Source organism: Pleurodeles waltl, chromosome 7, assembly GCF_031143425.1.
Source record: "Pleurodeles waltl isolate 20211129_DDA chromosome 7, aPleWal1.hap1.20221129, whole genome shotgun sequence".
Taxonomy (NCBI): domain Eukaryota; kingdom Metazoa; phylum Chordata; class Amphibia; order Caudata; family Salamandridae; genus Pleurodeles; species Pleurodeles waltl.
Genome location: NC_090446.1, coordinates 167,976,429 through 168,004,092, shown reverse-complemented (window position 1 = coordinate 168,004,092; position 27,664 = coordinate 167,976,429). Strand labels below are relative to the sequence as shown.

Below are 27,664 nucleotides of genomic sequence, written 5' to 3'. Positions count from 1 at the left end.
GCTCACCCGCTCTGGTGTGGCCGCCCCACAGCCTGATCCCTTGGGATTGTCCGCCCACAAACCTTCTCGGGTCTGCCCAACCCACAATGCAGCCACTGAGGTTGCTTTCCCCACAACTTGGACCCTCCATGTTCCTTCCTCTCACACACACTTTTTAATTTTCTGATCCAACTCTTATTGGCAAATAAAAAAAAAAGCAAATTTGCTTCATTTTATAGGGTGTTCATGTGTGGTGTTTGTGCCTCCACAATGACGCACCTGGCCACCTGTTAGCTTTTTTTTTAGGGTTGAGCGCGCAAGCGATCTAGCCTACTGTAATCTCTCTGTAGGCTTTTAACCACGCCTACAGCACACCCATCAGTTTAATTGGTTCGTTTGCTTGCCCTTTAAAAATCGCTCCGTTTTATTTGTGAAAGGGCATGCATACGTCATGCCTTTTCTGGTGTTTATCCCTCATTGAGCGCACCGGCTAACTACTGAAAACATACGAGGCTCCGTGTTTTCAGCATGGTTTCTGGACTACTTTTGCAATGTGATCTTGCTGCACATTTGCAGAGTTTTTACTATGAACTAACTTCTGTCTTTTTTTTTGTTGTTTTTTTGTGCTCCTTCAGTGCATTGCTTGGCGCTTTAAATCGGGTCGCTTCAGTAAAATTGTAATACTTTTTCATTTTTATGTGGCAATAAAAGTCACGGTAGGACTTTACAACGCTAATTGCTCTAATTCGAGCAAATGCGAGACCAATTGCATTGCCAATGCTTGTTTCTCATGTATCTGTTGAACAACATTGGGGTTGCTGTTATGTCTACAAACCATTGACAAAGTGAATTCCATTTCTTAACTTTAAATATTTTGCCTTGTTTTTACTGTGCCGGTCAACTCATTAATGGGAAAACTTTAGAAACCGGTTTACAATCTCCAATAGAGCTAATTATAAATTACATCTGGCAGTTACTGTCGCTGACCTTGCCATTTATTAAATTTAGTTTATCTCAGTGTTTTATGCCATTGTGTCTATTTTCCTTCTCTCATAGGCAAACAAGGAAATATATACTTGTATAAATAGGAATATTTTTAATGTTACTTTACTACCTTGGTAGTATTGCGACATCTAGCGGACGTTTGAAGACTTGCGGCTAGACTAGAATTTGTGTATAATCCGAGAAAGCTAAATATTATTTTGAAGCCTGTTTTTTAGCCGGTCATACACAATTAAAAAATCGGTCAGTTTGTTGAACTTAGAAATTGTATATTCCAGTACTCACTCTGCACTGATCGTGGCTAATTAACATTTATACTGGCTTTATACTAGCCTGGATACGATATCCTAGTATCTTTTTTAATTGCTAACTAGTGTGTGTTCAGCTGTAAAGAATAAAAGGTTAGTATGCCGTTAAAGAAACCTTCAAGCTGATTTGAACTTGTAAAAGCAGTCCTTAATTTGTTAGAATGTTGCTGGTTTAAATTGGAGTGTTGAATCTGAAAATCACAACATTTTTGGAAAATGTCAAAGCCACAATATACCTGTCTGTATGACCAGAAGCAAACCCGTCGGCGAAGTAGGTCCCACGGTATCATAACAAAGTAGTCCTTAACATTTCTGTAGGCTACAATGGTGATCATCTTTAACAACTTATCAATGTCCTTTAATCCCAGGACTACTAGCCCCCCCCCCCTCCACACACGCAGTGCTAAGCCTTTTTCATACAGCTGTTTAGGATAGGGTAGGCACGCTTGCAACTCCATAACGTTTTGTCCACCACCTAAGCTATCAACGCCAAATTTGTGTCCATTTTTTCCAACATCCTATGAATTCTAAAGGTACCCAGGGTTTGCAGATTCCCTTTGAGGGGACTTCGAAATTAGGCAACATCTAGCTACATTTGTTTTTGGGGCAAGGGTGCTGCAGAAGAAAGTGTCTGTTTTTTTTTGTCCTGCAAATTGGTTCAACAAAAGGTTTGTGGTGCTGAGATCACCATCCTCTCAGCTTTCAGGAACAGGCAGATGTGATTCTGAAAACCATTAAAAAAAAAAAAGTTTTGTCATTTTACCGGGAGATAGCCCATTTCTCCCATTTTTTTTTGTTTTTTGTGCGATTTCAACTGCCTTCTACTCGGTGGTGGAAATGGGTTTGAAACCCACAGTGGGTCTCAGAAAGCAATACATTTCTGAAAACTAGACACAATTATGAATTCAACAAGGGGTCATTTCTGTAGGTCCTTAAGTTTTTCCCAAAACACCAAAGTGTTGAAATAAAAAAAAAAAATAGTAGGGACATTAGTGACAATATTTTCATTTGTAACTTCTCATCACTATGACCAATTTACAAAATATATATGCCATTACATTTGGTAGACCCTTCTAGTTGTAGGCCTGTATTGGGGTTGTATGTTTTCCAAGAACTAGAGGTACCCCGAGCCAGTAATTGAGCTGCACCTTGCAATGTTTTTTCATTAGGTACAGGGTATAGAGCAATTTGTATTAAAAAAAAAATAAGAGTGAAAGGTAGGTGTCAAGGAAACCTATGTATTTTTTAACTTGGGCACAAGATGTGGCATTTAGAAGCCTCAAACTTTGACTAAAAACACATTTTCCTCACATTTCAGTGCTGAAAAGTTCTGCAATCTGCGGGGAGTCAAAAACATCCTTCCACCCACCATTCTCCTAAGTCTTCTGATCAAAATGGTACCTCACTTATGTGGGTAGGCCTAGTGCCTGAAACAGGAAACTTCACAAAACACAACATAAATACATCCGATTTTTCCACACAAAATCGACCTGTTTTTAGCATAGTCAGTACCTCAGGTTTTAGGATCCTAGCTCTGGCTGTGGGGGTGGGGATGAGGGGTGCATGGTCATGCCCTTGTGGGCAGCCCCCACCACTATGATTTTTTATTTTATTTTTTAAGCTTCCTGGTGTCTAAGGGGCTTTCTGTATTCTGGGCAGCAGTTCGGGGGTAATTGCCCCTTGTGCCCTCAGGTGGAGTAGAAAGACTGTTCACCCTTCCTTGGGGGTGGGGTCATGGCCGTGCCCATTCTGGGGGTCCCCACCCCTCTCACTTGGGGGAAAAGGTCCCTGGTACCTAGTGGGCTTTCTTCCACCCCTGGGAGGCAGATGGGGGCAGTTTCCCCTATCTACTGCAACAGGGGGCGCAGAAAGACTGTTCACCCTTCTTTGAGGTAAAGGCATGGACTTTCCCATTCTGGGAAACCCACTCCCATCTTTTCTAATTTCAATATAAATTCCTGGTGCCTAGGGGGCTTCTTGAGGGGAGGTAGATCGGGGGTACTTGCCTCAGTCTGCCCCCAGGGCGTGGTGGAGGGGGCAGAAAACTGTTCATCCTTCCTTAGGAGTGGGCGCATGGCTGTGCCCATTCTGGGCAGTCCCCACCCAAATCTTTAAAAAAATAAAATCCTGGTGGCCCTAAGTGTCCCCTCCCCTGCAGTGCAGATCAGGGACAATTGCCAACATCTTTTCCCCTGCGGGGGCATAAAGACTGTTCACCCTTATTTAGGGGTTGGGGCATGGCTGTGCCCATTCTGTGCCTCCCCCACTTGTCTAGTCTCAATAAAAAAAATGCACCCTGGTGCCTAGTGGGTTTTCTGACCCTTGGTGGGGCAGATCAGGGGCAGTTGCCCCCATCTTCTCCCCTGGGCGACAGAAAGACTGAAATATTATTCAAAAATTAAGGGTGGCGCACAAGCCCTTACCCAAGAGGTTTCTCCCCTTTTCCCTTGTGCCTAGTGGGGGGGGGTTCCTTGCCTGGGGATCACACTCCTGTGGCGATCCCCAAGCAGGGATCCACTGGGCAGAGGTACCCTAGGAAGGGAGGGTGTTCTCCCCTTTCCTAGAATACCTCTCCCATAAGAATCGGAGCTGGGGGAAGGCATAGCTTGGGGAGAGCGGGTGAGGGCTGAGATGTACCCACCTACCGAGCACTGATTCAGTGAAAGTGAAACTTTCTCTTTAACTCATTTTACTTTCACTTTTGTATGAAATGACAGTAATGCCCTCTGCGTGCTGATTGTCATTCCATACTACAACAAAAACCCCAAAAGCTCGAGCTGCCCGACAATCTCTTCCCAAGCCGCCCATGCTTGGGGGGTAATAGAGGGAAACCATCTAATGCAAAGCACTAGAGGTGCCCTTCTAATCCTCCAGTGTCGGCCAATGGCTGGCAGATGCACTGGGGAGGGTGTGCATGTGTTGACCATTGAACACAACAGGTACTTAAAAGGTTAAAGGTACATTACCAGGACTTCATCATGATTGGCCGCCCAGTCTTCCGCAGAGTATTACTTCTGAAACACATTTAACCTGTAAACTTGCCACTCCTTCCATTGGTTTAGGATATAATGCGAATTATGGCAGTGCATAGGCCAACACTAATTCCTTTTGTTGTGCCCAAAGTTTCACGTACTGGACAATAGCTGATGTTTTTTTAATTGTGTAAAATCCCTGCTTTTGCACAACTTACCACATTGTTGGCGTAGCATATTGTGCCATTGAAACTTTGGGGTTAAATTGAATTCAGCCTGTCTTCTCAAAGAATTTAGTCTAATTTATCAGTGCCCTTTTGTTTCCAGTTTGGCCAGGGAAGGTGTGCAATTAATGTGAGGACACTGGTATTATGCCTGGTAGGGACTGTTATATGCAGTTTTATAGTGTTTATTAAGACATTTATGCTTTGAATACCCTGATGTAAACATTTTTGTCACTATTGAGTTGTGTATATGTTTTGCTTGCAAAAGATGGTTGCAAGCTGGTAATGTACCTTATGGTTAGAGCGAAGTATCTTCTCCATATATACCCAGCGTAGTTTTTCTGTAGGTCTAAATTGTAAGAAGAGGTATGAGAATTGCTAACTGCTACAAATGTATAACAGTGGAAGTGTAATATGGGCCCCAACGCGTTTAAATCTGCAGCCTAGATTTCCTCCCATAGCAGATGGAGGCTTTGATTTCAGCTTTTTATTTGCCACGATTTAGGCACTGAAAGTGACAACATGCTGTAGATGGGTATATTGTGTTGCTACTGTTTTGATTGTATATGCCCAAAAAGGCACTGTTTCAAGAATCACCACACTGAGTCGAGTGCTGTTAGAGACAAGTATCAAGTTATGTGAATCAACTGATGTCTGCTAGTTAAAACACCTATTACCATATCTTTCATGTAATGGCCAAAAACCTCCTTGATGATCAAATAAGTATGGCAACTCTGCTTATAAAATATCTTGGCCAAACTATAAATCTTAATTTGATTTTAAGCAGCAGCAGTTGTACCTTGTATTCAGAGCTTTGTCAGAATCCAGCCAATATTTTTTTTTTCTATCCTTCCTTGGTCTTTTTCCAGTGTGAGCTGCGGAATGCAGATGGCATACTTTAGAAATGCATATGCTGATTTGGTGGACCGGAACTAGAATCCATATGCCATGTAGTGCTTGGTGCTAAGAGGTTAGTGAAAATACTGAATAGGTTGATTTGCCTTTTGTCTTGCAATAGAATGTTAGATTTGATTCCATCTCGATTAAAAATGCATAGTTGGATGAAGTCAGTTGTATTGAGAATTATTTTATGAAGATGATTAAAAATGAACTGTACTAATATGTATTTACAAGTGCAGTTGTTTACAGTTTTCTTTCCCTGAATAAGCATACATGTAAACTTGAACCTGTAAAGCAGTCACAGAAATTTGAAATGGTCAATTTATTTTGCCTCGACATAACCTCTGCAAATCTGTTGCTGCTTGCAGTCAGGAACACTGAGTAAAGGAAACACTGTAATGTGCTATTGAACTCTACATTGTCTCATAGATAAGCTTTGTCTTTCTTTCCTGCTGCCCAGGTGCTTTTGGTGAAGCAGTCCTGTATGTAAAGCATACAGAATGCATGTTTTATCATTGACGTATGAAATGGAACATTGCAATTGGCTCAGCTGATCACATGAATGTGAAACCTGCACCATTGTTTGCATGTATACTTGATGATTTGACCAACAGCTTTAAATCGGTGAGATATGAGCAGCAATGGAAATCACACGGTGTGATAAGCGACCAGTGGATTAAAATGAAGGGGCGATGATAGATACTTTGAAGCATAATTACTGGAAGAAAGTCGGAGAGATGATCAGATACCCTGAGTAGAGCTTGGAGTTGGGAAGAAAAGTAGACTGAGGAGAGAGTGTAGGAGCACTTGTTGCTGCTGACAGCTATACACAGTGTGCTAGGGAGCTCATGCAGTTCCTGGCAGTGCAAGTAGCTCATTATACAAAGCGTTGTAATAAGAGAGAAGGCCATGAGAGATCTGAATGGAGGACAAAGACGATCGAGGAGAGGTTAATAGTATTGTTCAGTGCCATTAGCAATGTTTAATGCCATCATTCCAGGCTCATGCTTCAGGGACATGGATTAGGTCCTGAGCCCAGTCGATGGAGTCATCCAGCTGGTATTCTAAAGGGTCCAGAAACCCCTCCACACTTTCACCATACCCATAAGAATATGGGTCCGGATACGACCTAGGGAGCAAGTCCTCGTCAAAGTCAGAATCTGCATCAATCAATGCTGGTCCAACTCTGTCAGAGTCTGCAATAAGTATGGGATCGACGCCAAATGCGTGGCCAAGGGAGTGTTGCCGTGTACACCATTGTCTGGGAAAAGAGTAGTGGCACAACCGATTGTGGTGCAGATCTGGCAATGGATCTCTGGGTTGCCCCCCAGAGCTGAGGCCGAATCTGCTGGCGTGGAACCAGAGGGGGACCCTTCTGACCTAGTGGGGTCCATAGGCGCACCAGCAGGATCAGACTCCCCAAAGATGAGACGTATGGCCTTCTAAAACTCATGCAATTGGGAAAGGGTGGCTCCAGCTCCTGGAAACTCTGGCACGTGCAGAGCTGACCCAGAAGTAGGCTTTGAGGATGGAGTCCTAGACCGACAAAGCTCCTTTTCCTGTGTCAAATCATCCGACCGGGGTGAAGTCAAAGAACGTTTGCTCTTCTTCGGCGGCCTCTTATGTTTACCCAAGCATCCTGAAAATTTCGAATGAGATGCAGAAGAGTATGGGCTCCGCTTGCGGTCCCGAAACATTTCTCTTGACAGGGAGTGGCACGGAGCTGAGCGCCGGGCCTCAAGAAGCTTTAGAGACCGCTTCCTCAAAGCCTTCAGGTTCTGGACTGCATTAAAGATTCCTTCCCAAAGTGAGCTATTGTGTCTTCAGATTGTTCATGTCTGTCCTGTATTTTCAGATTTTCACTTAGCCATGTTGGTGGTTGACACAATAAGTTTTAAGTTGTATTGATATGTTGCTGCACTGCAAAATTCTCTTAATTGTAGGCTAAATGACTAATTAGGCATTTGATCTTTCACCTTTACTTAGCGTGGTTGATTGGCAATAAATCTGCTTTTCCAATGTCGATTCAGAGTTTGAAATCTCAGGACTTATTAAACATGAGTTGTAGGTGTTTCCAAGAGAGTCATCTGTCACTCCCCACATAAAATATCCTCTAATACAACTGCAGGGCAACCTGAACACAATGCTTCAGATGAGAAGGCATAGTAATTCTGAAAGAAAGCAATACCAATGTTTAAAATGATAGTTTGACCTTTCCCATTAAATTATTTGTTGTTGACTGGTTAGGTTTACCACTACCTCTTTGCAATTTTAGGTGTGGATGTAATTTTTAAAATGAGTGGCCTGGGGGAGAACTCCTTGGACCCTTTGACAATAGATTCAAGAAAGCGCAAAACATCTTCCTGTGATACCCCTGGACCAAGGTAGGAACTACTCTTTATTTCTCATCTGATGTTAGAAATTTGGATTTAACACTTTTGTATATGCTGCACTTAAAATCAGTACTTCATTTGAAATTAAAAAAAAATTGTTGTTGGTATCCAAACTTTCTCTTTGAAAATTGCTGCCTGCTTCCCTCCCTTGGTACTCCCACTGCCAATCACTAGCTTTGCTGCTTTTATGAGAGTTCCACCCCTACCTTGAAATAGTCCAGTTTAGGAGAGCACATGATGTAATATTTTTGAAAATCCATTTACATTCTGTTTCTGTGTATTAAACATAATGTACTTTCATATCATAATGACTACAATAAAATGATTGATGATATAGGATTGAACCAACAGCAGAATAGTGGAGACATTGTCTTCAAGATGGCTGTTAATTTGTTTTTGCATGGCTAGGTCTCTTGTGCATGTAATCCACAGCAGAGAGTAAAGATAAGTTACTTTCAAAATCAGTACAGTAGAGAATTTGGCACATTATGTACTACAAACAGCACATTCAGATCTTGCAGGTAGGTAAAATTCAGTTACTCACTAAGCCTAGATTCAGTTGTTTCTTCATTAATTGCGCCATAATATAGCTCTGTATCAGGACACATGGCCTGCCCAAAGCAAACAACTGATAGCACTGTATTCCAGAAATTAGTTGGGAAAGTGCTAAAGATAAATTAGAACAGAAAAACATAATCTCACATTGTTCTCACACTACAGCAGCCCAAAAGTTCTCAACTAGGGTCTTACTCCCAATTTGACGTCTCAAAAAGGGCCTTCCCCTGTAAAAGAGGTATCAGTCATTCCCCATGGGCACTCCAGTGTATTTCAGTGGGTTGGCGCTCTGCACATGAGTTATCTTTATGCAGCTACCTATCACTGCTCTAAAGGACAGGACTCTTGTGTCCTAGGTTGGTGCTTGATCCTTATAGTCAAGGGCTAGGCTTCGGGGAAGAATGGGAGGTGTCACTGGACCCTTTAGAATACCAGCTCGAAGAGCAGTATATGGACTGGTGTTAGGAACTAGGTGATGCCTGCGGACTTGACACATCTCCAGATACCTGCATGCTGTTCTTCCCCTATCATGGCTACGGAGGAGGCAGCTAACTAGCCTATAGTGGTGAAGTGGGTGGTGGAGATCCTTCATCTTGAAGTGCTCGCTGTGCCAGTCAAGGCTAACATCTTGACAAAGGTGCTGCAACCGGGTAGCTCTCCTCTGAATCCGTGCTCCCTTTAAACAAAGCCCTCATCAAGGTCCTTCTGGGACCCTTGCCCAAATCCAGCACAGGGCCCCCTGTGAATGTAACGCTTGCCAGCTGCCACCGCTCTGTTCCAGGGTACTTCCTCGCACAACACCCTAACCCAGAGATTGTGGTGGTTCAAGCTTCTGTTTCTCATCGGGCATTCCCTGCTTCACCCCCGAGCACAGATTCCAAGAGTATGGATAGCTTTGGTAGGAAAATGTTTTCTTTCTCCAGTCCTGCACTGTGGTTTGTGAGCACTACATGTGCAACTGTTTCCCACAGTGTGTGAGAATAGCGGCCCAATAAGCAAGTGCTGCCACCAAACAAGGAGGAGGTCCTGGGCCCTTCTTTCCCAATCAGTCAAGGACTGGAGAGACTCAGAGAAGGTCACTATGTGCCGTGGTTTAGACACAACCAACTTGCTGCGCAGAGTGGTTTCTACGACGGTGTCACTCAGGCCCCACACCTGGCTGAGAACTTCTGGCTTTTCAGGGATATCCAGGCTCCTCTCATGGACATGCCCTTTGACACCTGTCTCTTCACAGACAAGGCAGACATGATTTTGGTGTACTTTAAGTACTCTTGGGCTACACCCAAGTCCTTGGGCCTCTCAGCTGCCCTGCCAGTATGCCGTTCACTCCTTTCGTGGCTACGGAAGGGGCTTTCAACTGAACCAACCCTATCCCAGCCACTGGCCCTGACAAGCTTCCCAGCTTGTGTATATCCAAGGGCACAGTTACTATCAATTCTAGGGGTTGAGTAGCCAGCAGGCTGGTCCCACCACCACCAACCCCCTGGCAGCTGCAGCCTCCAAACCCTCATAATATTGCCCTTTTAGATCATGGGCGTCCAGTTGGTGGCAGAATCCACCATCATCTCCACCACTGGCAGTCCATAATATCGGACAGGTGGGTTCTAGAGATTGTTCCATCTGCGTTACCTGCAGTTTTCTGTAGACCACAAGCACTTTGAAATCACAGTGCTTACTTTCAGCCTTACCAGTGCCCCTTGGGTATTCACCAATGTGATGACAGTGACCCAGTTCATCTGTGGAGATTAGGGGTGCCAGTCTTCCCTTATCTCGATGACTGGCTTTTGTAGGTGGTCTCTCTCCAGTCTGTAGTCTCCCATCTTCAGACTACAGTGGACCTTCTGCATTAGCTGGGGTTTACTATAAATGTGCCAAAGTCGCACCTGTCTCCCTCTGAAATGCTACCTTTCAGCGGAGCTGTTCTGGACACAGTGCATTTTCAGGTTTATCCTCCCGAACAGAGTGCAGAATATTCAGGCTATGATACTGATGTTTCAGGCTCTGTCCTGGGTTTCGGTGAGACTGACTGACTGCTGGGCCTCGGGGCCTCCTGCTCCCGGCTGGTGACGCATGGCATATGCGGGCTCTGCAATGGGACTTGAAGTTCCAGTGGATGCAGCACAGGGTAATCTCTCCAACATGGTCCAGATCTTGGAGGGAACTGCAAAGGACCTTCATTGGGGGCTATCGATTCACGTTTGGGCCAGAAGCCGATCCCTCTCCCTTACGCAACCTGATCGCACAGTAGAGACAGATGCATCACTCCTGGGAAGGGATGGCTGTTTAGGAGAGGTGGAGAGCAGACGACTCTGGTCTCTGGTGGAAGTAGGACTCCACATCAACATGCTTGAGCTCTGTGCAGTGCAAATGGCATTGAAAGCCTTCTTACTGTCCATCAAAGGAAGGCTAGTGCAGGTGTTTAGACAAAACCACTACCATGTGGTACTTCAGCAAACAGGGCAGGCTAGGGTTGTGGACCCTCTGACAAGAGGTCCTGCGTCTCTGGACATGGCTGGAACGGCAATATCCTGGTGGTTGAACATCTGGCAGGCTCCCTAAATTTGAAATCACAGTGCTCCCTTTCTGCCTTACCAGTGACCCTTGGACCTTGGGACAGGATCTTCTGTCGCAGCAGCAGGGGATGATCCTCCACCCGAACCTGTCAACTCTTTGCCTTCTTGCATGGAGATTGAGTGGCAGCAGTTGATAGCTTTCGACCTTCTTGAACACTGCAAGATTATTCTGCCAGCCTGGTGTCCCTCAAGAAAAATTGTATATGCACACTGTTGTAAACGATTAATATCGTATTGTACAGAAAATTCCAATGACCACTTTCTGCTTCCCTTTCTGACATCTTGCTTTCCATTCTTAGCCTTGCCTAGCAGCACTCTGCTGTGGGCACTCTAAAAGTTTTCTTTCTGCTACGTTTGCCTTTTTCAGGTACCTGTCCAACATTCTGTTTTAGTCCGTTCTGCAAAGAGATTTTTAAAGGGTCTTGTTCATATGTTTAGCCCTTCTCCCTTCATCATGCCTCAGTGGGACCTAAACTTGTCTCTTGCATTCTTGATGTTTGCTCCCTGCGAGTCTCTACACAAGTGTCCCATCAGGATCACCATCAAAACAGCCTTTCTGGTGGTGATTACATCAGCCTTGAAAGGGAGTGAGCTGCAGGCTTTATCTTCCAAGCCTCTGTTCTTATCCGTCTATCCGGTTAAACTGGTGCTTTGCACTAAGGCCTTACTCCTGCCAAAAATGGTAACCCCATTTTACGTGGGCCGTCACCTTGTGCACTTTCTATGCTCCTCCACATCCAGCTGAGAAAGAGGAGTGACTCCATCATCTGGAACACAAAACAGAGTTGTCGTTCTACCTTGACCACACATGAGAGTTCTGGGTGGATGACCAACTCTTCTTGGGGTATTTTGGTGGGAAGAAAGGTCAGGCGGTGCAGAAATGGATCATCTCTCAATGGGTTGCACGCACTAATGAAAAAGCAACCTCTTGAAGCCATATTGGCTCATTCCACCAGAGCTAAAGCTGTGACCACTTGGAGTTCCAGTCCTGGATATCTGTCAGGCCGCAAAGTGGGCTTCCCTGCACATGTTTACCAAACATTACTGCCTTGACAATTAAGTCTGGAGGGATGGGCATTTCTCCCGTTCAGTCCTACAGGACCTCTTAGTCTTAATTTGTCCACAGACCCACTGCCGAGCATGGTATTGCTTGGGTATCTATTCAAAGGTAAGGAATCTGCCTCTAGAAATCTCTATCAGATGAACAAGTTACTTACCTTTGGTAACAGATTATTTGATAGAGACTACTTCTAGCCGTAGATTTATCACCAACCCATCCATCCTCCCTGTTCTGCAGATAGATTTTTAGGGTCAGGACTCATCCCTTTTAGGGCCCTATTTTAGACACACCATTGTCAGTGCACTTCTTGGCTCCTCGCTTCTGGTGTGGAAAGTTTTGGAAAGTATCTCACGCCTTTTGGTGGTGCCTAAATAGGTGAAGCATCTGGTGCAGACGAGGCCATGCAGAGGGGACTGGCGCGTAGGGGTACTGCTCACAAAAGTCTTCAGGATCCAGGCTGACTACTGGGGGAATTCAGAGGTAACTATTCTGCAGCTATATAGTCTTTACCCGATAATGCGTTACCGAAGGGAAGTGACTTGTTAGGCTGAGAGGCTGACAGTGCCCACCTTCACATTTAGATGCGACAGTGTGGTGTACTAACCTCTACTGCCATTTATTGTGCTTTACTCTAGTTCTTGGAACCTACAGTTCATGGTCTACTTATATCTTGATGACTGAGGCCGACTGATGAAAGCCCGGTCTGCAGCTGATTTGTGGGGTGGTGTAGGAAGTTGGCTCTGTATGTACTATTTCAAAGTAAGAAATATCATGCACAGATTCCGAGGGTTCCGCTTAGAGGTAAGATAGTGGCAAAAAGAGATAATTCTAATGCTCTATTTTGTGGTAGTGTGGTCGAGCAGTAGGCTTATCAGAGGGTAGTGTTAAGCATTTGTTGTACACACACAGGCAATAAATGAGGAACACACAAAGACAATTCCAGGCCAATAGGTTTTTATATAGAAAAATATATTTTCTTAGTTTATTTTAAGAACCACAGGTTCAAGATTTACAATCAATACTTCAAATGAAAGGTACTTCACTTCGGTATCATAGGAACTTTGAATCAGCAAAATAGCATGTACAGTTTTGGCAAGAATGGCAATAAGCTATTTTAAAACTAGACACAGTGCAATTTTCAACAGTTCCTGGGGGAGGTAAGTATTTGTTAGTTTTGCAGGTAAGTAAACCACCTACAGGGTTCAAAGTTGGGTCCAAGGTAGCCCACCGTTTGGGGTTCAGGGCAACCCCAAAGTTACCACACCAGCAGCTCCGGGCCGGTCAGGTGCAGAGGTCAAAGTGGTGCCCAAAACACATAGGCTTCAATGGAGAAGGGGGTGCCCCGGTTCCAGTCTGCCAGCAGGTAGGTACCCGCGACTTCGGAGGGCAGACCAGGGGGGTTTTGTCAGGCACCGGGGGGACACAAGTCAGCACAAAAAGTACACCCTCAGCGGCACGGGGCGGCCTGGTGCAGAGTGCAAACAGGCGTCGGGTTTGCAATGGAGTTCAATGGGAGACCCAGGGGTCTCTTCAGCGAAGCAGGCAGGCAAGGGGGGGGGGGGGGCTCCTCGGGGTAGCCACCACCTGGGCAAAGGAGAGGGCCACCTGGGGGTCGCTTCTGCACTGGAGGTCGGATCCTTCAGGTCCTGGGGGCTGCGGGTGCAGTGTCTTTACCAGGCGTCGGGTTCTTAGAAGCAGGCAGTCGCGGTCAGGGGGAGCCTCTGGATTCCCTCTGTAGGCGTCGCTGGTGGGGCTCGGGGGGGGGGGTCAACTCTGGCTACTCACAGGGTCGCAGTCGCCGGGGAGTCCTCCCTGTAGTGTTGTTTCTCCGCAGTTCGAGCTGGGGGCTTCGGGTGCAGAGTGGAAAGTCTCACGCTTCCGGCGGGAAACGTGCAGTCCTTTAAAAGTTGTTTCTTTGTTGCAAAGTTGTTTCTTCTTTGGAGCAGAGCCGCTATCCTCGGGAGTTCTTGGTCCTTTTAGAGGCAGGGTAGTCCTCTGAGGCTTCAGAGGTCGCTGGACCCTGGGGGACGCGTCGCTGTTGCAGTTTTTCTTGAAGTGGGGAGACAGGCCGGTAGGGCTGGGGCCAAAGCAGTTGGTGTCTGTCTTCTCTGCAGGGCTTTCAGGTCAGCAGTCCTTCTTCGTCATCAGGTTGCAGGAATCTATCTTGCTTGGTTCTGGGGGCCCCTAAATACTCAATTTAGGGGTGTGTTTAGGTCTGGGGGGTTAGTATCCAATGGCTACTAGCCCTGAGGGTGGCTTCACCCTCTTTGTGCCTCCTCCCTGAGGGGAGGGGGCACATCCCTAATCCTATTGGGGGAATCCTCCATCTGCAAGATGGAGGATTTCTGAAAGTCATAGTCACCTCAGCTCAGGACACCTGACCTGACTGGTCAGTGACTCCTCCTTCTTTTTCTCATTATCTCCTCTGGCTTGCCGCCAAAAGTGGGGGCCGTGGCCGGAGGGGGCGGGCATCTCCACTAGCTGGGATGCCCTGTGGCGCTGTAACAAAGGGGGTGAGCCTTTGAGGCTCACCGCCAGGTGTTACAGTTCCTGCAGGGGGAGGTGAGAAGCACCTCCACCCAGTACAGCTTTGTTACTAGCCACAGAGTGACAAAGGCACTCTCCCCATGTGGCCAGCAACATGTCTGGTGTGTGGCAGGCTGGTAAAACTAGTCAGCCCAGACTGGAAGTCGGGTATGTTTACAGGGGGCATCTCTAAGATGCCCTCTGGGGTGTATTTCACAATAAAATGTACACTGGCATCCGTGTGCATTTATTGTGCTGAGAAGTTTGATACCAAACTTCCCAGTTTTCAGTGTAGCCATTATGGTGCTGTGGAGTTCGTGTTTGACAGACTCTCAGACCATATACTCTTATGGCTACCCTGCACTTACAATGTCTAAGGTTTGGCTTAGACACTGTAGGGACATAGTGCTCATGCACCTATGCCCTCACCTATGGTATAGTGCACCCTGCCTTTGGTCTGTAAGGCCTGCTAGAGGGGTGACTTATCTATGCCATAGGCAGTGTGAGGTTGGCATGGCACCCTGAGGGGCATGCCATGTCGACTTAGTCATTTTCTCCCCACCAGCACACACAAGCTGGCAAGCAGTGTCCGTGCTGAGTGAGGGGTCCCCAGTGTGGCATAAGACATGCTGCAGCCCTTAGAGACCTTCCCTGGCATCAGGGCCCTTGGTACCAGGGGTACCAGTTACAAGGGACTTACCTGGATGCCAGGGTGTGCCAATTGTGGAAACAAAGGTACAGTTTTAGGGAAAGAACACTTGTGCTGGGGCCTGGTTAGCAGGCCTCAGCACACTTTCAAATCATAACTTGGCATCAGCAAAGGCAAAAAGTCAGGGGGTAACCATGCCAAGGAGGCATTTCCTTACAGGTGGGCTACATGATATTACTCAGCACACTGCCCATGTGAAAGGGGAAACAGAAAATGCTATTGTTGGGCTGAGCCTTGGTTCTACTACTTAGGGCCATGGATTTCGGGGTCAGTAAAGGAAGTAAGAAATGGTTATTTGATCAGAACTCTGAACGAATGTTATTAAAGTGATTACATTGAACTCTCACAGTGACAATGCTTAATGTTATATTGGTAATGCTTTTAGAGCACACCCTAAGTCCTGATGACTATAACTAGTGCCATTGCAGACCATTGGCTCAAATTCAAATGCAAAAATGTTGACTTAGCAAATTGGTACACCGACTGATTTGACCTGTTAGGTGATTTCGTTGTATACTAAAAATGTTTGGAACTTTTTGTTCTCTCAGCCTAAGCTGCAGCGGTGAAAAGAGACGTCGTGAGCAGGAGAGTAAATATCTTGAAGAATTGGCTGAACTGATATCTGCTAATCTTGGTGACATCGACAACTTCAATGTCAAACCAGACAAATGTGCCATCCTCAAAGAAACTGTTAAGCAGATTCGACAGATAAAAGAGCATGGTAATGTACTCGTATGTTGTGCATGTTACTTTGATGAGGGGCTCCTGAAGTTTTCTTTGTCACTTTGCTTGTTACACTTAAAGGAATCTGGAGAACTAGTGTTGAATTTCTAATATTCCATTGGTAATCTGGCCTTGGGCAGGAGGTTTAACCTTCCTGTTCATAATTGGTTATACCATAGCCTTGATTGGCCAAATAGAAAGTGCACAAACTCCGTCCTCAACCAGTTTTCAAAACATAGATTTTCTCTGAATAACCTCCACAGTGCCTGTCTTTCTGGGTTCATGTGCTGTTTAGGGCCAAGAAACTAATTCGTAGTGATAGTTATGCTTCACAGGCCCTCTTAAGTAAACATTGTCTTGCGTGTGGTTGGTACTGAAGCTTTCTAAGAGGCCATTTACCTGGAAAAATAGGGAAACAAATTTTGTATAGCTGCTGCTGTATTTCAGATTCTCCATTCTCAAACAGCACTCTACCTTTACAATCTGTTTTTAAAAATTTTGGTTCTTAGCTTTCTATACTGTTAATAGCTACCATGCTTTGATCTTTTAGGAGTCTAGAGATACATTTTGGAATGTCCAAAGTTCTTTGCATCACAGTTTAATGTGTAACACTACCAGAGTGCTTGCATAAAGAGACAACAATGTACTCTTGAACATTCACTCTGGCTTAGAGACCTACCTGGCACATGCAGTTTGGCAGCATGAATCCTTTTCCAGATTCACATGATGTGCATTATTCTGCCATCTAGTGGTTGGTTCCGGAAACTGTCTTCTGTGCTAGTCTTTATTTATTTATTTATTTTTTTGGGAGGGGGCGTCGTCAACCACCATTTGGTGCTTATTCCATCCTTTGTGTGACGTCAGACACGCCCTGGAAGTTCCTGTGCGTGGCTTCCATCTATAGATTCTTTTTTCTACTGTTGGGTCTGGAAGCACGACAGAGGAGCTCTGAAGATTTTTAAAAAAAAGTTGTAAAAGATTTTTTTCTTCTTAAAAAAAAAAAAGTTACGTTGAAGGGGACAACAAGAAAAGAAGGGAGACCACCAGGGGAATGCCGCTTGAATACCGTGCACGTGCCACCGGGGGACACAGCAAAGAAGCCATAAAACTACTTGGAACAATCGACAGAGGGGATTGAATTAACCACCCTCAGAGAATGAAGGCAGATCAGGCAATTAAGAGCCAAGGAAAATAACCCTTTTAAGTTTTCCCCAAAGTTCGTGAAAAGGGTCTGCAACCTCGGCCTAGCCAAGGACCACAGAGACAGACTACGGAATTTGTACCAAAAACTTTAAAGGCATGACACAGGCAAAGACTGGAACACCATACCATGCCTCAAAACAGGAATCGCTCTGACACCTAGGTCTCTCGCATGACGACGAGGAGAATGTGGAGGAGGCAGAAACAGCGAGAGGGGAAGAGTCCATGTCGAAATACATGAGACTCTGGCAGTGAAGACTCATCCGTAGAAGTAATGGTGGAAGGGCGCCGAAAGGAAGGCAGAAAGGCTCAGACTCTAAGCCCACTGCAAAGACAACACATGCTGCCTCTGTGCCGAAATCAACGGCTACCGAAGCCGAGCGGGTCCCAACCAAAGGATACCCAAGGCCAGAAGGTGTCATCAAAAGAGTCAACAAAAGACCCTTAGCGCGAGTGAGCAAGGGGACAAAGCCAGGGCATCGAAGGTGCCGGAACCCCTGACCGCCAAGCGGAAGGCTTTGGCGTCAGACAAAGCAGACCCATGGGAACAGGACCTTAAAAAGATAAAGTGAAAACTTGAGGCAGAGTTGGCTGCTCTCATTCAGCAGAGGAAGGAATTTGATGATTCTTTAAAGTTTTGCATCCTGGCAAAACCCTTGGCAACCGAGACTGCAGAGGAGGAGGAAATGGCCCTGGAGGCACCAGCAACGCCAGAGCCGCAGGATGAGGAACAAGAGTTCTTAGAGGGGGACAACAACGTCGAATACATTCAACGCCTCGACAAATTCAGCTATCTTGAAGGCACATGGCAGGATCTCAGTGCCGACTCAACGGAGGAGGGCATAGACAATTACCCAACGAGACCTTCCCCGCTGTATGACTTAGCCAACTACAACAACCTGGTAAGAGGGGCTGTAGACACTTATGGGGTGCAGCTAAAGGAAGAAGAGAAGGAGGGATCATGCTTCTTCCTAGAAACACTACTACCACCCCAAAAAGGAAACCTCTGCTTGCCGCCCAGCATCTTGGATCAGGGCAAAGAGGCTTTTAGGGAACCAGCACACACCAGGACCTTCACACCTAGAGTGGAGAAAAAATACAAACACTCCACACGGGATCCCACTTATATCAAGGGGAATGTCTCAGGAGACTCAATCATTGTTACCACTGCAATGAAAAGAAACAACGCTCCCATCTCCATAGGTCCACCTCCGAGAAGGAGAGTAAGAGGCTGGGCCTAGTGAGAAGAAAAATGAAGAGGGAAGCTGCCACTCCATTGAGGATAGCCAATTCAAATTCCCTCATGAACAGCTATGGGTACCAGCAGTGGCAGAAAATAGGGGACATCTTGCAGCACCTCCTAGAGGTTTACAAAAAGAGGGCCAAGGCAATCATCCATGAGGGAAAATGCATCACATATACATGCCTAAAGTCTGCACTGGATGTGGCAGATACGGCCAGCAGACAGATGTGCACAGGCACTACCTTAAGAAGGCAAGCCTGGCTCAGGATCTTGAGATTCAAGCCAGAGGCACAGGCATACATAATAAACATCCCTATTCGGACACACTGTGGATGACACCCTATCACAAATAAAAAAGCACAATGAGAATGCAAGAGCTATGGGCGCCTTACAGTTCAGAGGCACACATTAAAAGGGGCACACTCTGTAGAAGACCCACAGGCAGAACGCCTTTCAAGGTTGGACAATAAGGGGCAGCAGCAGGAGTCTTCCTTTCAGACCACACAATCTCAGCCTTATCAACAGTGTCAGCATTCAGCAAGACAACCCTTTCGGGGAAGGGGACAAACCCCTAGGGATGGGGGAGGGGCCTTGAAGCAAGTGACTGCCAAACAAAGAACTCCCAACACGTAACACCAGTGGGGGTCAGAATCAAAGGGTTCCTACAGGCTTGGAGGAACATCACCATTAAGAAATGGATCCTAAACATTATCTGCCACTGATACTGCATATAATTGACAAATAACCCCAACAGAGACCACCTAGTGCAAGGCCTTACAAGGGGATAGAACTAAAACAGCTCAAAACAGAGGTACAAGAAGTACTCTTAAAAAGAGCCATAGAATTCGTCCCAACCCAAGAGAGGGGTACAGGAAGCTATTCACCTCACTTCCTGGTGCCAAAAAAGCCATTACCTTGAGGCCAATGCTAGACCTCAGGTTCATAAACAAATTTATATTAACACAGTTCTTCAAAATGACAAACTTACAAGAGGTAATCCCACTACTGCAGAAGCGAGATTACATGGCTCCCTTAGACCTAAAGTGCGCCTACCTGCACGTCATCCATGAACAAGGGCCATAAGAAATGCCTATGGTTTCATCTTAGGCAAGGAACACTACCAATTCACAGTGCTGCCCTTCAGCTTACAATCTGTGCTAAGTGTGTTTTCCAAAGTTCTGCAGTAGCAACACACTTAAGAAGGCAAGAGATCCCCGTCTTCCCATACCGGGACGACTGGCTAATAAAGGCAGAATCAATGAAAAAATACAAGAAGGATGTACAAACATTGATACAGACATTACAGCACCTAGGGTTTATCAAAAACCAGAAGAAGTCTTCACCTAACCCAGAGCAAGTGAAACTATTCCTATGAGCCACACTGCATTCAAGAAGGGCAAGGTCATACTCAACCCAGAGAAGAATAGAAGCCATTAATACTCACTCGCCTCTACTAGAGGGGTCAGTCTCTGACAGGATGGTCATGAGACTCTTGGGCAATGTGGCATTATGTATACCATTGCCCCAACTCCCCTCACAAATGCAAGATTACACATGTGGCCCATCCAAGAATGGATCTACAGAAAATGGTCACAAGCCACAGGGAGGTGGGAGGTTTTAGTGGTTGTCCCAGCAAGGCGATACATTGATGGAACACATCAAACATGAGCATAGGGAGGACCTTCAAAACACCAGTTCCTACTGTGACATAACCAAAGAAGCATCCCACAAAGGTTGGGGGGGGGGACTCCCAGGGGGGCCTATGGAGCCAATCTGATGCAGTAAAACACATCAACTATCTGGAACTGAAGATGGTCTTCCTAGGTTTAAAGGCTTTCTAGACACACCTGAGGGGAAAATAGTTCTGATACAAATGGGCAATACAACCACCATGTTCTACCTAAACAAACGGGGGGGGGAAACAAAATCCTTCATCCTGTCAAAGCTAGCCCAAGACATCTGGCACTGGGCAACACAGCACAAACTATCCCTACAAGCCAGTGGTTCCCAATCTGTGCGCCGCGGCTCGCTGGTGCGCCATCAAAACTAGCCAGGGGCGCCGCACACAGTTTGGGAACCACTGAGCTATTTATAGCCCTTGGGCCAGTTCGTACAAAATAAAACTACTCAGTTGTAGCAGCTCTTTTTTAATTTTGTCCTTGAGCGCCCTCTGGTGGTTAAACACAACTAAAGGGATTCTACATTTCACAATATTTAAACAGTTATGTTATAACTACATAAAAATGAGACCTGCCCATTTTACTAGGGTTACGTCAACCAATATTTTCCCCTTACTAAAAAACCCTATGCATGCTGTAATTAAACAACTGTTACATTTTTATTTTTTACAGTTATATATAGAATTACAATACCTTCATTGGCGTCATCCCAATTCTTTTCAGGGAGAAAAATGGATTTACTCCCTAGGCCAGGCTTACATCCCCCACCCGCCAACAAAAGGTAACATAATGGGGAGCCGCAGCCAGTGGCCAATAGATCAAGGGAGCCGTGGGTCGAAAATGTTTGGGAACCACTGCTACAAGCAATTCACCTACCATGAGAACTCAACACTGAGGCAGACAGACTAAGCATAAAGGAGAACAACTCACACGAGTGGGAGCTAAAGCAGGAAGTCATCCAAGGAATCTTTAACACCTGGGGGACACCAAGCTTTGACTTGTTTGCAACAGCAGCAAACGCAAAATGCCAAGTCTTCGCCTCCAGGTTTCCATGCTCCCAGTAAATAAACTGGTAACGGAATTGCATATACCTTTCCTCTGACTGCCCTAACCCACAGGGAGCTGGAGAAAGCCAGAGACTCTGGGAGCAAAATCGTTCTCATAGCCCACAATGGGCAAGACAGGCCTGGTACTCCAATCTACTGGAAATGTCTAGGGGACAAATACTCCCACTGAAACTAGTGAATGATTTACTAACTACACAATACGGGGAAGTCTACCACCCAGAGCCAACTGCGCTCAACCTAGCAGCTTGGCTCCTGTACACTTAGAGCTCAGACACCTACAACTTCCTCCAAGGACAATGGAAATCCTAAGGGAAGACAGGGGACCAACCACACGGAAATACTACACTCTAAAATTGAAAAGATATATCCTTGGGTGTACAGCCAACAAGAAGATGGACTCCAGAACACATCAAAACACAGTATTGATATACCCCACCCACCTGCTAGACAGTGGCCCCACCTATGCTTAGTTAAAGGTACATCTGGCAGCAATAGTATACACTAAAGGCACATCCGGAGCCAGGCTCTTTACATCCACAATAGTAAGATCAAAGAGGGTAGTACCAACAAGATCATCGCCAACACCGCTATGGAACTTAAACACAGAACACAACTGATGACAGAGCCATTCAAACCCATGCACAAATCAGATCTAAAGTCAATTTCTCTAAAAACGGCCTTCATAATAGCAGTCACATCACTTTGCAGAATCAGCAAACTACAAGCGCTAACAGTACAGGAGCTGTACTTGGAAATACACAAGGACAAGGTGGATCTCAGAACAAACCCTCAGTTTTTCCAAAGGTATTAAGGCAGTTCTGTGTTAATCAGAGCACACTATTGCTGGCCTTTTTCCAGGAGCCAAAGACAAAAGCACAGAGAGCCTTCCACAATAGACGTCCAAAGGCCCATAATGTACTTCTCACAGGAGTTGAAAGGTTTTCGCAGAGGAAACCAGCTTCTTGTGCCATTTGCCAAAACAAACAAGGACTCATCAGTATCTAAAGCAACTATCGCCAGATGTATTGTCAACACCATCCAAATCTGTTACGAAAAAGCAGGGAAGCAGCTAGCTATCAAGCCTAGAGCTCATTCGACCAGAAAGAAAGGCCCCACGCTGGCCTATCTGGCAAACGTACCAATCGAGGAGATCTGTGCCGCAGCGACCTGGGCACCCCACACACCTGTGCAAAACACTACTGTGTTGACATTCAAGTGAACAAAGAAGCACAAGTAGGGCACAAGGTACTGCATTATCTATTTACCAGCTCATCCACATTTTGTCACAGTGAGCCAAAAGGAAGGTACGCCACTGTGTAATCTAACGCACAGCATGTGAATCCAGAAAAGCATTCATGCTGCAAAACGAAATGGTTTCTTACTTGTAGAAGTAGTTTTGCAGCTTGAAGAGTTTTCTGAATTTACATGCGACCCTCCCATCTCCCCAAGAAATGGAATAAGAAGCAAACAGGTGGGAGAAGGAAGAAAATAAAAAGACAGTTTCCTGACCCAACTACTAGATGGCAGAATAATGCACAGCATGTGACTCCAGAAAACTCTTCAAGCTGCAAAACTACTTCTACAGGTAAGAAATGATTTCGTTATTATGTGCATAGCAGAGGTTTTGACTGGTATTGAAAGTGTCATGCCAGGCTGGAAAATTGCTGCATAGGTAACTAATTGCCAAAAGGAAGACAATACATACCGGAGTGACTGGTACTGTCCGATCAGTGGTTGAGTGGAGAAGGTACTTATCTGTCGTATTTTGAGATTTCCATCTGTTTGAAGTTCTGAAGCTTTAAGTGCAAGTTATGAGAAGCTGTTTGAGTGGCTGGTCCACTAATAAAACAACACATAGTCTTAATGCCATTTGGTGTGGCTCAACAGAATCTGCCACAAGATTTCTTGAGGCGAGGTGCTTACGTTATGACCAGCTCAGACCTTTGGTATAGAGGCACGTAGGGTGAGAACTGCCACTGTTTGATTAACCTCTTCTGGTTCTGTGAACATTTTAATTTTTTTCTCTCCAACTTGTTGTGTTGCAAGAATATCTGCAACAAGACTTTTTTGCTTTAACCAGAATTCTGAAGTCCACTTCTAGTGTGGAAATTTCTTTCACTCAGTTTTTGTAGTGTTTGGCTTTCCTTTTAACCAGTATTGCAGCAGTGTTTGACAGCTGTACTCCATACCAAGTGCCATCCAGTTAACTAAACCATCCTATCAATTAAAAAGAAAACATGAGGGAACCAGATGTTGATTATTTGGATTTGTTCTGACATTGGGATGTGAGGGCAAATTGTACAGTAACATAAATTTAATATTTCTAAAGTCTCCAAGTTCTTTTTCTTTTAAAACAGGTAATGCATCTTCCAACGATGATGATGTGCAACAAGCAGATGTCTCTTCAACAGGTCAAGGGGTGATTGATAAGGATTCTTTGGGGCCTCTGTTACTGCAGGCAAGTATGAATAATTTCGACGTTCAGCTTAATTTGGTAGTTTGTGCTTCTCCAAAATCATTAATTGACTGCAAAGGTTGCCTGTAAGCAGAAGAGTATGTAACTTTGAAATTGACTTCCAGAACAGGAGTACTGCACATTGGTAAGATGTGCTTTGCAGAAAATGTTCAAAACCTATGGCTGGTGGTCACTTCAGAATGGTGATTAAGTTTCTTTTACTACTTTGTTTCTGTGCTCCATAGTAATACACTGTTATTTTACTTTACTAATCATTGTCAACATTTATTTTTATAGGCCTTGGATGGTTTTCTTTTTGTGGTCAATCGAGAGGGGACCATCGTATTTGTGTCAGAAAATGTCACTCAGTATCTGCAATACAAGCAAGAGGATCTGGTGAACACCAGTGTATACAGCATCCTATTTGAAGAAGATCGTAAAGATTTTCTGAAGAACCTTCCCAAGTCTGCAGGTGATCTTTCCTAATTGTGACAGACTAATCGCACCACTAGCAAGAGAGAACATGTGTTTAATGCTAGCTTGAGATACCATATTTTAGTCCACCCGGGTTCTTTGATGTTTCTGGGACTGAGCGTTGAAGATAGCTGGGGAGCACGACCACATGGTACACACACTGGCAAGTTACTTCCCTTGTTTGTAATAAATTAAGCATTTACGAAAGCCGTTTTAATTATTTTTATGTGAAGGAGTTGAGTTTGGGATAGACTGCATATTTGTGGTTGCTGAATCCCAGTTCACCTGCAGCACAGTAATTCACTGTTGCTGCTACCCACCCCTCACTCACTAGTGTCAGATAGAAACCATGTCCTGCTTTGCACAGCTTACCTCAGTGGTGTATGAGCAATTACTGGAGAACAGTCAGCACCATGTTGAATTACTTTACCATCATCCCAGGTGGTGAGACTCCCGTAACTATCACCTTACCAGCCTCTGGTTTCTGCATAGGACTCCCTTCCAGTTTTTGCTCTGGTAATATAATGCAAAAGTGGTGCCACAATAGGACCCTGAATTTGAGCTCACCAAGAGATGCTCACTTACTTCCTCTGGCCAGGCCGGTTAATACAGTTCAATTTGTTCAATCACCTCCTTTTAGTCAGAAACTGGAAAATGTATTTGTTCGGTGGCATGTGTAGCTGCAGATACACATGCTGTGCACAGTCCGCGTCTGGTGTTGGGCTCGGAGTGTTACAAGTTGTTTTTCTTCGAAGAAGTCTTTTCGAGTCACGAGACCGAGGGACTCCTCCCACTTCGGTTCCATTGCGCATGGGTGTCGACTCCATCTTAGATTGTTTTTTTCCCGCCATCGGGTTCGGACGTGTTCCTTTTCGCTCCGTGTTCGGGTCGGAAAGTTAGTCAGAATCTCGGAAAAATTAGTCAGTATTGTTTCGTTCGGTATCGGGTTAGTTAGAACAAATCGACACCGAATCTTGAAGAGCTCCGGTAGCCCTTCGGGGTAATTTCGACCCCCCCGTCGGGGCTTGGTCGGCCCGACCGCGTGCGACTTAAAGACTGATGGAACGGACCCCGTTCCGATTCTGTCCTAAATGCCATAATAAATATCCTTATATGGATCAACATTTGGTCTGTAACTTGTGCCTGTCCCCCGAGCACAAGGAGGATACGTGCGAAGCCTGTCGCGCGTTTCGGTCGAGGAAAACGCTCAGAGACCGAAGAGCCAGGAGATTGCAGATGGCGTCCACGCCGACAGGACAACAACGGTTCGAGGAGGAAGAAGAAGAAACTTTCTCCATCCACGAGTCTGATTCCGAAGAACTCAACGCCGAAGAAACGTCAACCGTGAGTAAGACGTCGAAACAAAAAGCTCACGAAAAGACTGACAAAGCCCAGGGGACGCCACCGCCAACAGGCCATGGCATAACCCGAAAAGTAGGTGACCGTCCATCGGCACCGAAAAAGGGCGGGCTGGTGCCGAAGTCATCCGACTCCGGTCGAGATACAGGCACGCAGCACTCTCGGGCCCGAGAGAGTGGCGCAGAAAACATTCGGCACCGAGACAGCGGCACCGAGATTGGTCGGCACCAAGAGGGCACGACGCAGAAAAGAAAAAAGATTTTGTCGGAGCCGAAAAAATCAGTAGAAAAGGTTTCGGTGCCGAAACATCCGGCATCCGAACCGAGAATCAGTTCCTACTCAGAGGAACAAGGACTGTCCTCTCAAATGAAAAAACACAGATTTGAAGAGGAATCACAAACAATAGAGCCAGATCACACGCAAAAGCGGCTCTTTATTCAAAAAGATACTGGGAGGATCAGCACTCTTCCCCCAATCAAAAGGAAACTTGCCTTCCAACAAGGAGACAAGCAACCACAAGCAAAGGTGGTGAAGAAAGTAACTCCACCACCTTCTCCACCACCATCAACTCATGCATCACCAGCGCAAACTCCACCATTAACACACTCGCCAGCTCATACCACAATGAGCCAGGATGATCCAGATGCATGGGACCTCTACGACGCCCCAGTATCAGACAATAGCCCAGTCTCGTACCCAACTAAACCGTCACCACCTGAGGACAGTACATCATATGCACAGGTGGTCGCTAGGGCAGCCGAATTCCATAATGTATCACTACATTCGGAGCCTATGGAGGATGACTTCCTCTTTAACACCCTGTCCTCCACCCATAGCCATTATCAAAGCCTTCCCATGCTCCCAGGAATGCTAAGGCACTCAAAACAAATATTTCAGGAGCCAGTTAAAGGCAGAGCTATAACTCCAAGCGTGGAGAAAAAATATAAGGCACCACCCACAGACCCTATATTTATTACAACACAACTGACACCGGACTCAGTAGTTGTGGGGGCAGCTCGTAAGAGAGCCAACTCGCATACATCAGGCGACGCACCACCTCCGGACAACGAGAGCCGCAAATTTGATGCAGCGGGAAAAAGGGTTGCAGCACAAGCAGCAAATCAGTGGCGTATCGCCAACTCGCAAGCACTCTTGGCGAGATACGATAGGGCTCATTGGGATGAAATGCAACATCTCATCGAACACCTACCCAAAGAGCTCCAAAAAAGAGCGCAACAGGTGGTGGAAGAGGGACAAAGTATCTCGAACAATCAGATACGGTCTTCCATGGACGCAGCGGATACAGCTGCACGGACAATAAACACTGCAGTCACAATAAGGAGGCACGCATGGCTGCGCACATCTGGGTTCAAACCTGAAATACAACAGGCTGTGCTCAACATGCCGTTTAATGAACAGCAATTGTTTGGGCCGGAGGTGGACACTGCCATTGAAAAACTAAAAAAGGACACCGATACAGCCAAAGCCATGGGCGCACTGTACTCCCCGCAGAGCAGAGGCACATTTCGGAAAACACCTTTTAGGGGAGGGTTTCGAGGTCAACCCACAGAAACCCACACCTCACAAACAAGACCACCTACCTACCAGGGACAATATCAAAGGGGAGGTTTTTGGGGACAATACAGAGGAGGCCAATTCCCAAGAAATCGGGGAAAATTTCAAGGTCCCAAAACCCCTCAAAATAAACAGTGACTCACAAGTCACACAACCCCTTCACACAACACCAGTGAGGGGAAGACTAAGCCAGCTCTACAAATCTTGGGAGGAAATAACAACAGACACTTGGGTCTTAGTAATTATCCAGCATGGTTATTGCATAGAATTTCTCCAATTCCCTCCAAACGTCCCACCGAAAACTCACAATATGTCAAAACAGCATATAGATCTTCTAGGACTAGAAGTTCAAGCATTACTGCAAAAGGACGCAAAATAATTAGTACCAAGTCTACAGAAAAACACAGGAGTTTACTCACTGTACTTTCTAATACCAAAAAAGGACAAAACTCTGAGACCAATACTAGATCTCAGAACACTAAATACCTACATCAAATCAGACCACTTTCACATGGTCACATTACAAGACGTAATCCCACTGCTCAAACAGCAAGACTACATGACAACATTAGACCTAAAAGATGCGTATTTCCATATACCGATACATCCTTCACACAGGATATACCTAAGGTTCGTATTCAAAGGAATACATTACCAATTCAAAGTGTTGCCATTCGGAATAACAACC

The 27,664-nt window shown here is 45.6% G+C and overlaps 1 protein-coding gene across 8 annotated transcripts in view; it reads left to right on the top strand.

The window, feature by feature from the left end:
* Positions 1–27,664, top strand: part of NCOA3 (nuclear receptor coactivator 3) — a 558,025-nt gene that overhangs the window by 192,079 nt on the left and 338,282 nt on the right. For 7 of the 8 annotated variants that reach the window (XM_069243454.1, XM_069243453.1, XM_069243455.1 and 4 more), the window contains 5 exons: positions 5,355–5,455; positions 7,661–7,769; positions 15,750–15,922; positions 23,471–23,571; positions 23,866–24,040. In XM_069243454.1, coding sequence (XP_069099555.1) covers positions 7,681–7,769; positions 15,750–15,922; positions 23,471–23,571; positions 23,866–24,040 — 538 coding nt within the window. In that variant the 5' untranslated portion in view covers positions 5,355–5,455; positions 7,661–7,680. The remainder of the gene's footprint in view (positions 1–5,354; positions 5,456–7,660; positions 7,770–15,749; positions 15,923–23,470; positions 23,572–23,865; positions 24,041–27,664) is intronic. The other variant, XM_069243457.1, reaches the window with a different exon arrangement.